The sequence below is a fragment of the Ostrinia furnacalis genome, unplaced genomic scaffold (genome assembly GCF_004193835.3).
Source record: "Ostrinia furnacalis isolate ACB-3 unplaced genomic scaffold, ASM419383v2 OfSCF4596, whole genome shotgun sequence".
Classification (NCBI taxonomy): Eukaryota; Metazoa; Arthropoda; class Insecta; order Lepidoptera; family Crambidae; genus Ostrinia; species Ostrinia furnacalis.
In genome coordinates, this window is record NW_021134835.1 from 80,024 (window position 1) to 94,714 (window position 14,691).

The 14,691-nt window shown below is 37.4% G+C and overlaps 1 protein-coding gene across 1 annotated transcript; it reads left to right on the forward strand.

The window, feature by feature from the left end:
• Positions 1-1,711: 1,711 nt before the first annotated feature.
• Atg9 (autophagy-related protein 9) lies at positions 1,712-14,688 on the forward strand (the record flags this gene model as incomplete). The annotated part of the gene is made up of 12 exons (XM_028314182.1): positions 1,712-2,181; positions 2,816-3,086; positions 3,776-3,896; positions 3,978-4,102; positions 5,104-5,231; positions 5,304-5,488; positions 5,913-6,091; positions 8,020-8,151; positions 11,334-11,502; positions 12,942-13,088; positions 13,965-14,031; positions 14,588-14,688. Coding segments are annotated over exons 1-12 (1,797 nt in total), but the record flags the coding sequence as incomplete, so codon positions are not given.
• Between the last annotated feature and the right edge of the window lie 3 nt (positions 14,689-14,691).

Below are 14,691 nucleotides of genomic sequence, written 5' to 3' on the forward strand. Positions count from 1 at the left end.
GAATTAATTGGTATAATTCTCTAAGGGAAGAAGGAAAGAAAAGAGCAGGTGGTGGTGCCGACAGTAGTTATCTATATATATAAAAGAAAGTCGTGTTAGTTACTTCGCTTATAACTCAAGAACGGCTGAACCGATTTAGCTGAAAATTGTCTGGGAGGTAGTTTAGAGCCAGGAGAAGGACATAGGATACTTTTCATCCCGTTCGAAATTAAAAAAAAAAGTCTGCTTATTTATTGCCATTAAGGCGGAACAAAGTTCGCCGGGTCAGCTAGTTATTAATGAAGAAAAAGTCTAGCAGAGCAGATATCTCAGACGACTCCGAATCCAGTTATCGTTTGTCTGGCAAAAATAAGCCTGAACTGAAGGGGACTTTCTCAGCAATTTAAGCATTGATCTAATTCTTCATGTTAATTTATTTTAAAATCAGTTTATCATCTTCTTTTGCGTTGTTCAATAAACAGTCTTCGTAAACTCTTTGTTCTGATAAATTCTGCGTGAAATGAAACGGAACTTTTAACTAGTGTCCGACCGAATATGGATTTTCAGCCGAAAACGGAAACGAAAACGAAGCTTCGGCTGCAGTCTCATTTTCGGCCGAAAACGAAAACGAAAACGAAAACGACCTTCAACTCTCAAATTTCAATCTGAAATTATGTAAAAACTTTGAAAACCGTTAATGTTTTGACCAAAAACATAATGATGTTTGACAGTTGTTTTTGATAAGGATTGATTAAAGAATACCGGCATTAAAACACAAAAAATTTAATTATGAATTCTTAGTAGAATATTATTTCCGGTGTATATTGAAATATTGGGAAGTGAAGAAGAAATAAAGGGTGTCCAGTGGGAATTTTTCAACTTCAAAAATGATTCATACAAATAAATTAATGATTTTTTATTATTTATTACTAATGCAAACTGGAGTTTAACAATGCGGATATATTTTTTTATAGGCAATGTCTTTTAAATGATGCCCGTTTTACTATAGGCACTCTCACAGCCGGACCCTTACATTCGCAACTATGCGAGAGCAAATCGCGCTAATAATTTTCCTGCAACTTCACGGCGGATATTTTCTTACAGAACCTGAATTATTTAAGGATAGTTTTGCTGTAAACTTTTGACTTGAGATATCCCCACAAGAAAAAGTCGCATGGTGTGAGATCTGATGACCGAGGCGGCTAGAAAAAATAGTCCTCAGTGTCTCCTTCGAGGTACTCTCCGTGTGTGGTGAGACACCTTCTTGCTGTGAAGCAAGACACATCGACCAGTGACTCATGGCGTATTTCAAATCCGCATTAGACTCTATTTTGAAACAATTAAACTTAATGAAAACTCTTTGGTTTTATTTGTATTCAATTTTGAATTTGGAAAATTTTCGCTGGACACCCTTTAAAATGTAACCTCACTTCAAAACTTCAAAAGAGTGTGACAATACCGCGTCCGTTCAAGTCTGATTGGAACCATGAGTGCATCAGATTCACTCCCGAAGATATCGGAACGATAAACGTCACCATCTTATTCACGTATTTCTGATATTCGGTTTGGCCGAAGCTTCGGCTGGTTTTTGGCCGAAAACGAAAATATGGCCGAATGTCCATTTTTTGGCCGAAAATGGCCGAAAACGAAAACGAAAACGAATATTCGGTCGGTCACTACTTTTAACTTGTTAAAAAAAAATCTGCGGATCTGTCATCCGTTGGTTTATTTTCGTCATTTCGTTTGTGAATTGTATTCAAGACTCTAGACTTACAAAATTCTTTGTATCCTTGAATCTTTTTTTTCAGTTTAGATGTGTTTGGTAAACCTTCAGTTTTATAATTTACACATTTCGTAAATATTATGAGGCATTAACCGTATCCACTCTCTAATATTTTACAAGTTTGGATCGAAAAAAGTTATTTTTTACGTTTCTGGGACAAAGTCAAGAATGCGTAGATAGTAAGTGGCCTCCATGAAGTAATTAGACGCATAAAACAATAAATGGTGTTATTTACAAACGGGATAAAATGGCTCACTTCGGAAGACGTGGTGTTACGTATAGCGCGCTAAACAACGAAGTTACTCCACCTTTGGCGAGCCTGGCTGAGACTCCACATGCACTCCCTGCCATGGTCACCTTGGACCATGAGCACGAGGACACCACCAACGTGATAATCCACAAAGTACCCAAAACCAAAGGTAAGTTTTGCTGCCTAATCTCTTTGTTCTCCAGTACACAAGTCACGTCCTTGCTGAAACAAAAATACCACATGGCTAATAATAATAATGTTTTGATCAAACTTTTTGTGTCAGTTAGATGATATGCTTTCCCTGCTTACATATAATTTATTTCGAAATTTTAATATTTGTTTTGTTAGGCTGTTAGAGCTAAATTGCATAAAAACATAAAGATCAATTTATTTGTGATGATCATAGGCACTTTGCAATTGCGAACATTGTTAGTAATGAGCAAATAAATCAATATTACATTTTTACTATTATTACTGAAAAAAGAACAATATTGTATTACATTTTCCTGAATAAAATAAATGAGTCTTTGTAATGTAACGGTAATTTGACTAAATATTGAAGTAAATAATTTCTAATGTAAGTAAAAAGCTGAATAATAGCTAATGTTAGTCTGTATTGTATTTTCACCTTTCCAAATAATTAATATTAACAGTGTTCCTAGTTGAGGCATTCAATTATTGTATTGTAATAACTTCCTTAAACTGTCAGTAATGATTTACCTACCTATGTTGAAAGAAAAATCAGTAAAACAAGTGGTGTTGGATTTTAGCATTATCACACTCACATGGATATTTCTTTTCAGGAGGATGGACACACATAGAGGATTTGGACTCATTTTTTACCAGAATGTACCGATATTACATCCGGGGTGGCTTTTACCCAATGATAATGTCAGACTTGTTCTCTCTTTTACAATTTATATTTATAGTGTGGTTCTCCACTTTCTTGGTACATTGCGTAAACTACCCAAAGCTATTTAGAAATGATGCAAGCGCAAATATAACCAGAAAGTTAACGTTACAAGAAGTAATATACTCCCCTCAAGAGTGTGTAACATTTATATCATGGAAATGGTAAGGCTTGTTGATTTTCTTTTACTTTAATACAATCACAATAATAATTGTTATCTGCACAAAATTCCTGTATTGTAACTAAATAATATAGAATGTTAAAAAATACCACATAATTACATATAGTTAAAGTGCATATTTAGCTTGTTTGCTAAGAATTAAACTACATCATAATTTTACTACTATGTATGGAAGCTCCAGCACTTTCTGCATAATTTTATATTATCAATTTAAAAGAATGCGAACAATAAATTATGGATGGATATGGATTAAGCAGTACATCACTAGACATATTTTGGTTAAAACGATTAAATCAGTTAATTTCACAATATTTTTCTTCTAACAAAAAGTTTTCTGAGTAGATAGAATTGACTATGTATGAGCCCTTTGTTGAGATCCTTCTGCCTGCGCAGCTCTCATTTGAATTTTGTTTCACATTCAGAATGCATTGGCTTTGTCTGTTGCATCTAATGTTTCATTTATATGGTTAGTGTTTGTATGCTTTGTGCTAGATTTTGTCATGCAATGCCTCTGGTTGTATTAATTTGTTTTTCTATAATTTTAATATTTTTTAGTTACTTATTTATGATATACCTAGTTCATTTACTTGCTATAGATGATATTTTCCCATGTAGTATTTAGCACCAGCTTCAACCCAACGTTGATATTTAATGAAAAATGTTTTATTTTAGGTGGTGTCTTGTTGCACTGTGCTCTTTCATTTGGTTAATGAAATTAGTCATATCAGTGTATCATCTCTATTACGCTTATGATACAAAATTATTTTATAATCATGCTTTAAAAATTAGAGAGGTAAGAAACCCCGTTTTTATTTTTCCCTGTATTGTAGTATAGTTTGTTTATTTCGATTGTGTCATTGTATGCTTGTTGTAGAGCGATTTAGCGTGGATAAATTGGTCGACAATACAAGACCGAGTCAGGGAGGCTCAGCCAGAGCACCACATGTGCGTGCACAAGCAGGAGATCAATGAGCTAGACATATATCACAGAATACTCAGGTATGCTTAGCTGTGAAAGCAAACTTATTTCATGTTATGTTTTTTTATAGGTGAGACAAAAAGTCATTGTTTTTTTTTTTTCAAATATTGTACCTGTATCTTTTTTGGACTTATTCAATCTGGTCAAAAGTATTATAATGCGCTGTATGACCCGGTTTCTACGTTTCTACCTGGTCTAGCATTGGGCTTGGCACATATGGTATATGTATATAAAAAACTAGGTGGACCGACGATCTGGTAAAGGTCGCGGGAAGAGCCTGGATGCGGGCAGCGCAGGACCGTTCATTGTGGAAAACCTTGGGGGAGGCCTTTGTCCAGCAGTGGACGTCATTTGGCTGAAACGATATAAAAAACAAAAGACCGACGTTAAAACCGTAGGGGCACTGTTTTGCTAACGAATACAATTTATTAATTACGTAACTTAATATGTTTTTAATACATGCAATCTGTTTACTTGCTCAATTTCACAAAAGGTCACGTCTTGTTAACTGCACTCAGAAAACCAAGATACAAGCTATACTGCTTAGTTTGGGTATAGGTTAGCATCTGTGTGCATGGCTTAACAGAGTAGTAATGTAATATTGTGAATTATCACAATATTTTTCACAATATTAATTGTGAAAAATGTTGTTTTTGGAAATAAAAAATATTATCATTACTAATTATGAGACTTATTGCTCACAGTATTGTAACTGTTTATTTGTATGTCACATACATTTTCCTAATGATAGATACACGTGTATATTCCAATTTATTAACGTGTTCTGCTTCATTGATAAGTTAGATCGACTCAATTGCTAACTAATGAACTAGTATCAGGCGGCATCGCGCATAAGACGATTGCATGCGGTGCAATGTCCAGTGATTTGTAATCTTTATCATATTTAATGAAAACATCAACATTTGTAGCACGCGAAAGCGTTACATTTTACTTTATGAAAGTGTTTATAAATAATCTTCACAGCACCTAAGTATTTATTATTGAAACACTTCTTTTTCAGATTCAATAATTACATGGTAGCTATGGTAAACAAAAATTTGCTTCCACTACAGATTCATGTGCCTTGTATAGGAGATTTTCACTATTTATCAAGAGGTTTAAAATGGAATCTGGAATTTTTGTTATTTTGTAAGTATCAACTGACCATTTTGAATCATAATACTCAAGATAATACTCTCTTATCGCCTTGGTATTTTTCAGTTAGTCCTTTTAGTCCGTGGGAGAATTGCTGGCAACTCCGCGAGTTCTACAAGGATCACTCCAAGCGAATGTTGCTGGCACGACAGTTGGAGAAACAGATTTTGTTAATGGCGCTCATCAATTTACTACTAGCACCCCTCATACAGGCCTGGCAGATACTGTATTTCTTCTTCAATTATGCCGAGGTAACTTTGCTGTCATTAATATTCGAAAAATATAAGTACCCCATTCTAAGTTGGATAAACTACTTATTTTGATTTAACTTTAAATAACATAGTGTCCATATTTTATGTATCAAAATAGCAGTCTGTTCTTAGTGACGGTGATGACTGCTCAAAAAGATTATCCTCTTATCATTCAGTAGGCTTAGGATACGCGACGATAAACTTTTATCGAGGCATTTTATCGATTTTGCACGATAAACCCAAACATTTGTCTAAAATCGATGATAAGATTTGTATCTCGGCGCGCATCCTAGCGTGGTAGGAATTTAATTCATCATGGCTAAAGAATTACTATCAGTTCATGACCCGAATAAAAATAGTGTTGTTCGCCTCCAATCGGAAGTATACAAACTTGTCCTTGACCGAGTGCAATTTTCTGTGCCAGTTGATAAAGCGGTCGCCGGGGTCGCTGGGGCTTCGCACTTGGTCGTTATACGCGCGGATCACTCTGCGGCACTTCAACGAGCTCGAGCACGAGTTGAGAGATCGGCTGAACAGAGCGCACAAGCCAGCCTCCAAGTACTTGGCCAGTTTCACGTCGCCCATCACTACGGTTATTGCCAAGTAAGTGTCTTACAAAATGTATGTTTGGAAATTTTATAGCGCCATCTAGTAAAGTAAGTAAAGACTGCTTTTTGTACAGACAATGGATATACAAACTTAACCCAAAGTAAAACCAACCCAAAGTTTTTATAGACTGATCATAAATAAGACCGTGGCATTTATTTTTATTTCTTGCTGAAACGCTTTTGTGTGTTTTATAATTTTGTATCGATTTATTGTTGGCAAAGACACGCATTCTTATGTTACTTTGCAATTATATCCTGTCTATTAGTTAATAATCTACTTACATGAGATATATATGCGCATTGCGTGATTTAACACCCTAAATACCTACTCGGCAAAATACGTACAGAACACATTTTTCAACACTGCGAAGGTTATTCTCATTGTTATTAATTTATAGCTTAGAACAGGCGATTGAAATAGTTTAAAAACTAAAAATCTTGTTCGTCACTTTCGTTCGAAATAACAACATGCATTTTGGCATACATCCCATTCTTAATTTACGTGGGTGATGTCGTGGGAAGAAATATTACGTATACTACAAGTTAGTATATTTAGGGTGGTTTCGACCAAACAAAAGTAAATATTAATCTCAGAATAAATCGTCAGTTATTTTATTCGACATTTTGACATATTTTCCATACTGAAACTGTCAATGTGCCAGTTGTTATACCAGGAGTTATTCTCAGATAAAAGTTTGGTCGAATCGGGCCTCAGTAAGGTATTCCTCTGCTTTACTCTAAAAAGTAATTCAGGTATCGTCGTCAACTTTTTGAAATGATAATGACTGGTCTTAAAAATGAAAAACTATAGGGTCTTTTACAAATACGCCCACGAAACAAAAAACGGAAAAGGTCTACCTGACTGGCTGAATTTCGTCATAATATTTTGAAAGAAAATATTTTTTTCACAAGCATGAATGCTAGACAAATATAGATTTGTCTAAAGGCCGGAAAGTTAACATTTAAAACAGAACAAAAGAGTCAGGTAGTCAACTGACCTTTTTTACTATTGTAGAGGGATTGTTTTTTTAAAGCTACATTTATAATAGGCAGTTTAATTCTTTGTGAAATACTTATTTACATAAAAGTGTTGTTTATTTCCGTTGTCTACCAATAGCGGAGTATCAATAGTACAAAGCTTTACTTAGTTTAAGACTAGATGGCGCAGTGTGAAACGTCAAAAGATGTTTATTTATTTATTTAATTAAGTAAACTAGTAATAAATAACTATAAATTGATAAATCCGAGCACTTTTAAATCTTTCGACGCATCAAAGATAACGAGCAAAGTCAGCCACCTTGACACAAAATTTGTACTTGCATTAAATGTGTTATTGTTCATGTATGCATTTCGTACATTGTTCAATTGGTTTCAAGCGCAGTCAAAGTGTGACATACTGCGACCATGCATGCAACGTCTTATAATTAATGCATTAGGCCTGTACCTATTGTAACAGAAGGAAATGTGAAACTTAAAATAATTTTGGTACATTTAGTACAAAAGATAACTAAAAGTTATATCATATCACAAAACTCATGAAACTTTTATTTTTCCTCGGTATCACGACGTGGTAATTTTTGGACATCTTGTATAAGTAATTTTTGTAGATAGGCATTTATTTTACTCTGGTCCATATCAAAACGAAAATATAATACTTCAAGTCAACTTAAATAGGAGTTTTAATACCTTTATTTTATTACTTATTTATTACCATTATACACGTGAATGTGGTGGTGATTATTTATCAATAAATAAAATAAATAAGAGAGCAGTAAGCCTAAGATGCGCGCCGCGATAAGAGGTTATCACGCCATTTTATCGATTTTGCCCATACATTTTGACGTCGATAAAAGTTATCACGGCGCGCATCTTAGGCCTACTGAATGGCATTTATAATTTGTTTTCGTTTTCTTTTCTTCACAGGAACGTGGTGTTTCTATCCGCGAGTGTGCTCGGTGTTTTGGTGATGCTCTCCGTGTACGACGAAGATGTGCTGACTGTGGAACACGTGCTCACCATCATCACCATTCTGGGGTGTCTGCTGGCCGGTGCTAGGTAAAAATATAACTTATGTAAACATACATTGGGCTTAGATTTAAGCCAACAGTGATTGACTCTAATCTAAAAAATTTTTTTGGAAAGTGATGATCAGGCTGAAGCTGAAGGTTAGACGCAAGCTTCACTCAGAATCCTCAACCATATGTGTATCATAGAAATCGTAATACGTATTGGTGATTTGTAACAATTTAGGTAGTAAGCAAAAATCAAATTCATAAACTTGACACCAAAAAGACGTACACAAAGATAATATTTAGTATAGTTACACACCACTCTATACAGTGCGTAACCACACGCTCTAAACGTATAAAAACAGTAATTTTGTACAATTTCATGATAAATGTAAAGCCGCAAGTTGTTGTATGCTGTATTGATGTGATTGACGTTACTAATTGATCGCAGCACTCATAATTACCAATACAAGCAACGTAACAGTTGGCGTCTAACAAGCAGGAATATGCGTGTGAATCAAAAACTGACAGCACATCAGTTGTAAACAGATACACGCATAAATACATAAAATTATTAATACAGTTATACAATAATTAATATTTACTTAAGTAGGTTATAAATCCGTGTGCGCTTCACACCACGTCTTCATCACGTAACAGTTCGTGTTTTGCAGTTTATGGGCGTTCGTTCTTTTCAACCAAAAGATGTTCATCGCTGGACAAAGTGCTCTACCAAGGTTTTCTACAACCACAAAGTGGAAGGTCTGCCTACGTCTTCCAGTCCGTGGTCGCTACTAGAGAACCGTCATCAGATTCTGTCGGTCACCTTGGTTCTCCTACGGATCTCTTCATTTCTAAAACGATCACTTTGCGAGCTATGTGCCCCGCCTACTGCCACTTGATTTTAGTGATTCTGCGGGCTATGTCAGTCACTTTGGTTCTCCTGCGGATCTCCTAATTTCTGATTCGATCACGCAGGAAAACTCGGAGCTTAGTACGCCCCATCGCCCTTTGGGTGTCCTTGAGCCTTCTTATGAGCAAAAGCCTTTATTAATTGTATATACAGGGTGTTTGGCGCATCGTGTGCCAAAATGATTTGGCGGATAGAATGGGTCATTTCCTATATTTTCAGCCCCCATAACACGTTCCATGCCAGGTGGCTACTTTTATATTAATTTTTTTAGTAATTTCACCAAAATACCCAAATCGCATCATTTAATTTCGATTAAAAAAAAAACTACTAGGCGTAGCCTCAAAGTAAATATTTTGTTTTGACGTGCATTGATGTAGGGTTGCATCAAATCTAAATTTACGGGCAAATATCATCTAGTTTTTTTTAAATTCAGCTTTGAAGTTTTCCGAAAAGTTAAAAATTTACTGAACATTTAAGTTTACATGGCTATAAAAAAATAAATAAAAGAGATAGCGATCTTCGGATTTTATCAAAACTTCTCTAGTCTATCCCCATTCAAACGGTATACTAATCTTGTTTAAATAATAACAACAACTTCACAAATTCCTTAAATTAGTGCATTGACTCTACTCGGACTGATTTGCGAAATTTGTGTTTATAGCCCCTTTTGTGTGAATAGCACGTTATTAAACACCTAACAGGTAAAAATTATTTATCTTATGCAATGTAAAAACCTTTTCCCTATCGTTTTTCAATGTGGATTTCTTGAAATTAAAGACGAAAATAATTATTTTGATCGTTTATTAATTATTACAAATTTTGTTCAAAATGACCGCCTCGGCAACGTATACACTCACGACATCTTCTTCTAATTTTGACTGTTGTCGTATGCAGCCACATTTCTCTTTTTATTACTACAAAGGCGTTTTCTACTCGTGGATTAGAAGAGATGGCCCTATACAGTGGCCTGCACGTTCCCCAGACCTAATTCCGTTAGATTTTTACGTCTGGGGACGAGCTAAAGAACTGGTGTACGTAACGGATTCAAACAATAGAAGAACTACAACAACGAATAGAAAACGCCTTTGTAGTAATAAAAAGAGAAATGTGGCTGCATACGACAACAGTCGAAATTAGAAGAAGATGTCGTGAGTGTATACGTTGCCGAGGCGGACATTTTGAACAAAATTTGTAATAATTAATAAACGATCAAAATAATTATTTTCGTCTTTAATTTCAAGAAATCCACATTGAAAAACGATAGGGAAAAGGTTTTTACATTGCATAAGATAAATAATTTTTACCTGTAGGTATTTAACGTGCTATTCACACAAAAAGGGGCTATAAACACAAATTTCGCAAATCAGTCCGAGTAGAGTCAATGCACTAATTTAAGGAATTTGTGAAGTTGTTGTTATTATTTAAACAAGATTAGTATACCGTTTGAATGGGGATAGACTAGAGAAGTTTTGATAAAATCCGAAGATCGCTATCTCTTTTATTTATTTTTTTATAGCCATGTAAACTTAAATGTTCAGTCCATTTTTAACTTTTCGGAAAACTTCAAAGCTGAATTAAAAAAAAACTAGATGATATTTGCCCGTAAATTTAGATTTGATGCAACCCTACATCAATGCACGTCAAAACAAAATATTTACTTTGAGGCTACGCCTAGTAGTTTTTTTTTAATCGAAATTAAATGATGCGATTTGGGTATTTTGGTGAAATTACTAAAAAAAATAATATAAAAGTAGCCGCCTGGCATGGAACGTGTTATGGGGGCTGAAAATATAGGAAATGACCCATTCTATCCGCCAAATCATTTTGGCACACGATGCGCCAAACACCCTGTATTAAGCGGGCGTCAATACAGAAACTATTTGACACCATTCCCCAATAATTCAAAATCACAACTTATTTACAAAGACACTTCACTCCGGTCTTAAAAACTTAATTAATTGAAATTACCTGTAAATTAAGATTTTTGATTGCATTGTACTTATTGAAGAAAGTACCTAGTTTAATTGAGTTGACAAAATAGTGACGTCACTTTCTTGTATTCCCATACAAAATGTATTTAAGAGTCTCGTTTCGACAGCTTTAAAAAGTACGTCAATGAGGGTTTTCGCGATTGAAAAATCTGCCAGATGGCAATACGTAGATGCGAGGTCCAAATGCTGCATGATTGGTTATTTTTGATATGACATTGACAGATATGTCAAAATCTCCTCCCGTCTACGTATTGCCATATGGCGGATTTTTCAATCCCGAAAACCCTCATTGGTTTGTGCTGTCAACACGTCAATTGTTTCCAGAGCGCTGATCGGTGAAGAGGAGCGTCTGGGCAGCGCGGGTCCCGCGCGCGGCGAAGAGTTGTTCGTGCAAGTGCTCGGGCACGTGCACTATCTGCCGGCCGCGTGGCGGGGCCGCGCGCACACCAAGGACGTGGCCGCGCACTTCCAGCAGCTGTTCCAGTTCCGAGCGGTCAGTGACGCCTGTGACGTATCATATGGCCGCATTGTTCCCAGTAGGAGCTGTTAGCGCAAGTGCCGGGCACGTGCACTAATGCCGGCCGCGTGGCGGGGCCGCGCGCACACCAAGGACGTCGCCGCGCACTTCCAGCAGCTGTTCCAGTTCCGAGCGGTCAGTGACGCCTGTGACGTAGCATATGGCCGCATTGTTCCCAGTAGGAGCTGTTAGCGCAAGTGCCGGGCACGTGCACTAATGCCGGCCGCGTGGCGGGGCCGCGCGCACACCAAGGACGTCGCCGCGCACTTCCAGCAGCTGTTCCAGTTCCGAGCGGTCAGTGACGCCTGTGACGTGGGCATATGGCCGCATTGTTTCCCGTAGGAACTTTTCGGGAGTGAAATTTCTACTCCGACAAACGACTTAACTTTACTTCGACACTACACTACTCAGACAAAGGATATACGCTTTTGTCCGAGTAGTGTAGTGTCGAAGTAAAGTTATGTCGATATTCTGTAGTGTCGGAGTAACGTAATGTCGAAGTAACGTTTGTCGGAGTTTATATTTAAGTAACCGCCGCGCGCACACCAAGCACGTCGCCGCGTACTTCCAGCAGCTGTTCCAGTTTCGAGGGGTCAGTCAGTAAACTTAACCTAATCTTGGCTGCCTGCCACGGTCAGTGACACGATGTGACGCGGACTTATTTTTACATATTTATTTATTTAAAACTTACGTGCACATAATACTACATAATAAAGGCAGACTTGGCATTCCTTTCCGCTGTAATCTGGTGGTTAAACTATAGAAAGCCCGGTGTCGGCGCGGCGTCTCGGCTGACAAAATAGAGAGCTGACTTTCTAGCGGTTCTTAGAGCTGGGACTAAAATGAGGCGTGACTTAATGACAATTATACACTCGACGTCAAATAAATCGCACCTCCCGCGACAAGCATTTTCAAACGTATGCATCCCCACTTCCCACCAATATTAATACCATTTAAAAGCCTAGTTCTAACCTTCATTTCATTAAAGGAAAGGTTTTTACCCCAAAAATGTGTCTTTAGAAGGATCCAGAGTCACTTCTTCAAAAAATAGGTAGTTACGCTAGAGCCAACTTCTATGGCTATAAAACTGTTAAGTTGGGTTTAATTGCTATCCATCTGTTAAAGAGGACACGTGAAATCATTATTTGGTTTTATAACCATAAAAATTGGTCTAATTGATCCCATAGGTGGGCCCAAAGTGAGGTATTTTTTCAAGTCACATTTATGGTATATGTTAATCATTTATTAAGAAATTAAATGTGTTTTTCTTTAAGGATATTTATTGGGCTTTCAAATAACACCAATATTGTTGGGGTACCATGATTGGGTCAGAAGAAAATCGTTAAAGTTCGCGTCGCGGAAGGTGCGGTTTATTTGATGTTGAGTATAGATTAACAATTAATTTTGCGTCACAGGCGTACATACTGTACGAGTTGTTGAGCCCGCTGCTCTGTCCGCTGGTGCTGCTGTCGCTGCGAGCGCGCGCGCTGGACATCGTCGACTTCTACCGCAACTTCACCGTCAGCGTGCTCGGCATCGGCGACGTCTGCTCCTTCGCGCAGGTATGTAGCAGAGTAAATACAAATGAGTAGGTCATCTTCATAGAAACGCACCGAGCGCGGTTTGTATGTGAGCGCGCCAATACGTCGGTGCAACACCCCGCAAATCCACGCTCAATTTTGTCAGTGTGTGCGTGCGCGCCGCATACGTATTGGCGCGCTCACAAACAAACCGCGCTCGGTGCATTTCTATGAAGATGACCAACTCATTTGTATTTATTTACTCTGTATGTAGCGTACAATAGTATGACTCTGTAGCCAATTGGAACATTTTTTATTTATTTTACTTAAATACAATGGAGATGTTGCCAATGTTTTTCTATGGTTCTTAAAAATAAGAAAAATTAAACATAAGTGTGAAAGAATCATGAAAATATTCTACAAATAGAAAAGATATAGTCCGCCTTAAAGTTGACGTAGTAGTAAGTACACTTGCAAAATGATTTGGCTCAGCGTGTGACGTCACGCCACCTAAAGAAATCGTTCGTTTCATTCAAATAATGCCCACTCCTAGACAAAAGCCTTCCCCAAAGATTTCTACAATGAACGGCTCAGCGCCACCCGCATCCAGGTGCTTCCCACCTTCACCAGATCGTCGGTTCACTTAGTAGGAGGCCTGCCCACCGTGGTCGCCAGTCAAGATTTCTGCCCCAGCGGCCATCAACTCTTCGAGTTATGTGCCACTTAAATTGGGCATGTGCCATTCTGTGGAAACTGTGGACAATATCGGTTTCTTTGGTTTTCTTGCGGATCTTTGCATTTCTGATCCATTTCGATTGATTTTGATAGAATCAGAAAAATACCATAGTCAATTGAAATACCTACCTTTTTAATTAATTGCAGTTTCTTGTGTTTATACAAACTAAACAATTCTTTCAGTTGGACATCCGTCGTCATGGTCATCCAGATTGGGCCGCTCCTAAGAAATACGGGGACAAAGCCAAATGTAAGTATATTAAAAAAAAAACAAATCATTAAAAGTGATAATGATTGAAACTGTTTCGTATTCACAATTAAATAATTATTATTTACAATCTTGTAAATGTGATGCTTTTCTTATTAATTTCGTTGCGAGTAAACTTTCCCCCGGGACAAACTTAGTCTTCACTGGTTGGGTTTTGGCGATCATACAGCTTGACTGCTGATACTGCCTACACAGGAGTTGCCAGTACGTGGTGAGGATGGAACGAGAGGTTTGATTAGTCCTGTCCTGCAACTTTCGTCTTCGAATCGTTTGCGTATTCGACAAAATTCGATGCTCAACCTTCGAATTAAACGATGACGTGACAATTTTGATTGTCAAAGTAAGTTTCGTGCTATTTCTCATACTAAGTAAGTTCACTTTACGACACGTTCACAAGTGCGCTGTTTTAGTTTTCGTACTAAATCTTTTCATGGAGATTCGAATACGCAAACGTTTCGAAGTCGAAAGTTTTTCGTGCTAGAGGTACTGTATTCATGTTTAGTGTACTAACTACTATAACCTTTAACATTCTTTTTAGGCAACGCGCAATACGACCAAGGCGAAGGAGGCAAGACGGAGTTGTCTCTCGTGGCGTTCTCGTGCCGGCACCCCGGCTGGCAGCCGGCGGAGCCCTCGCAGCGG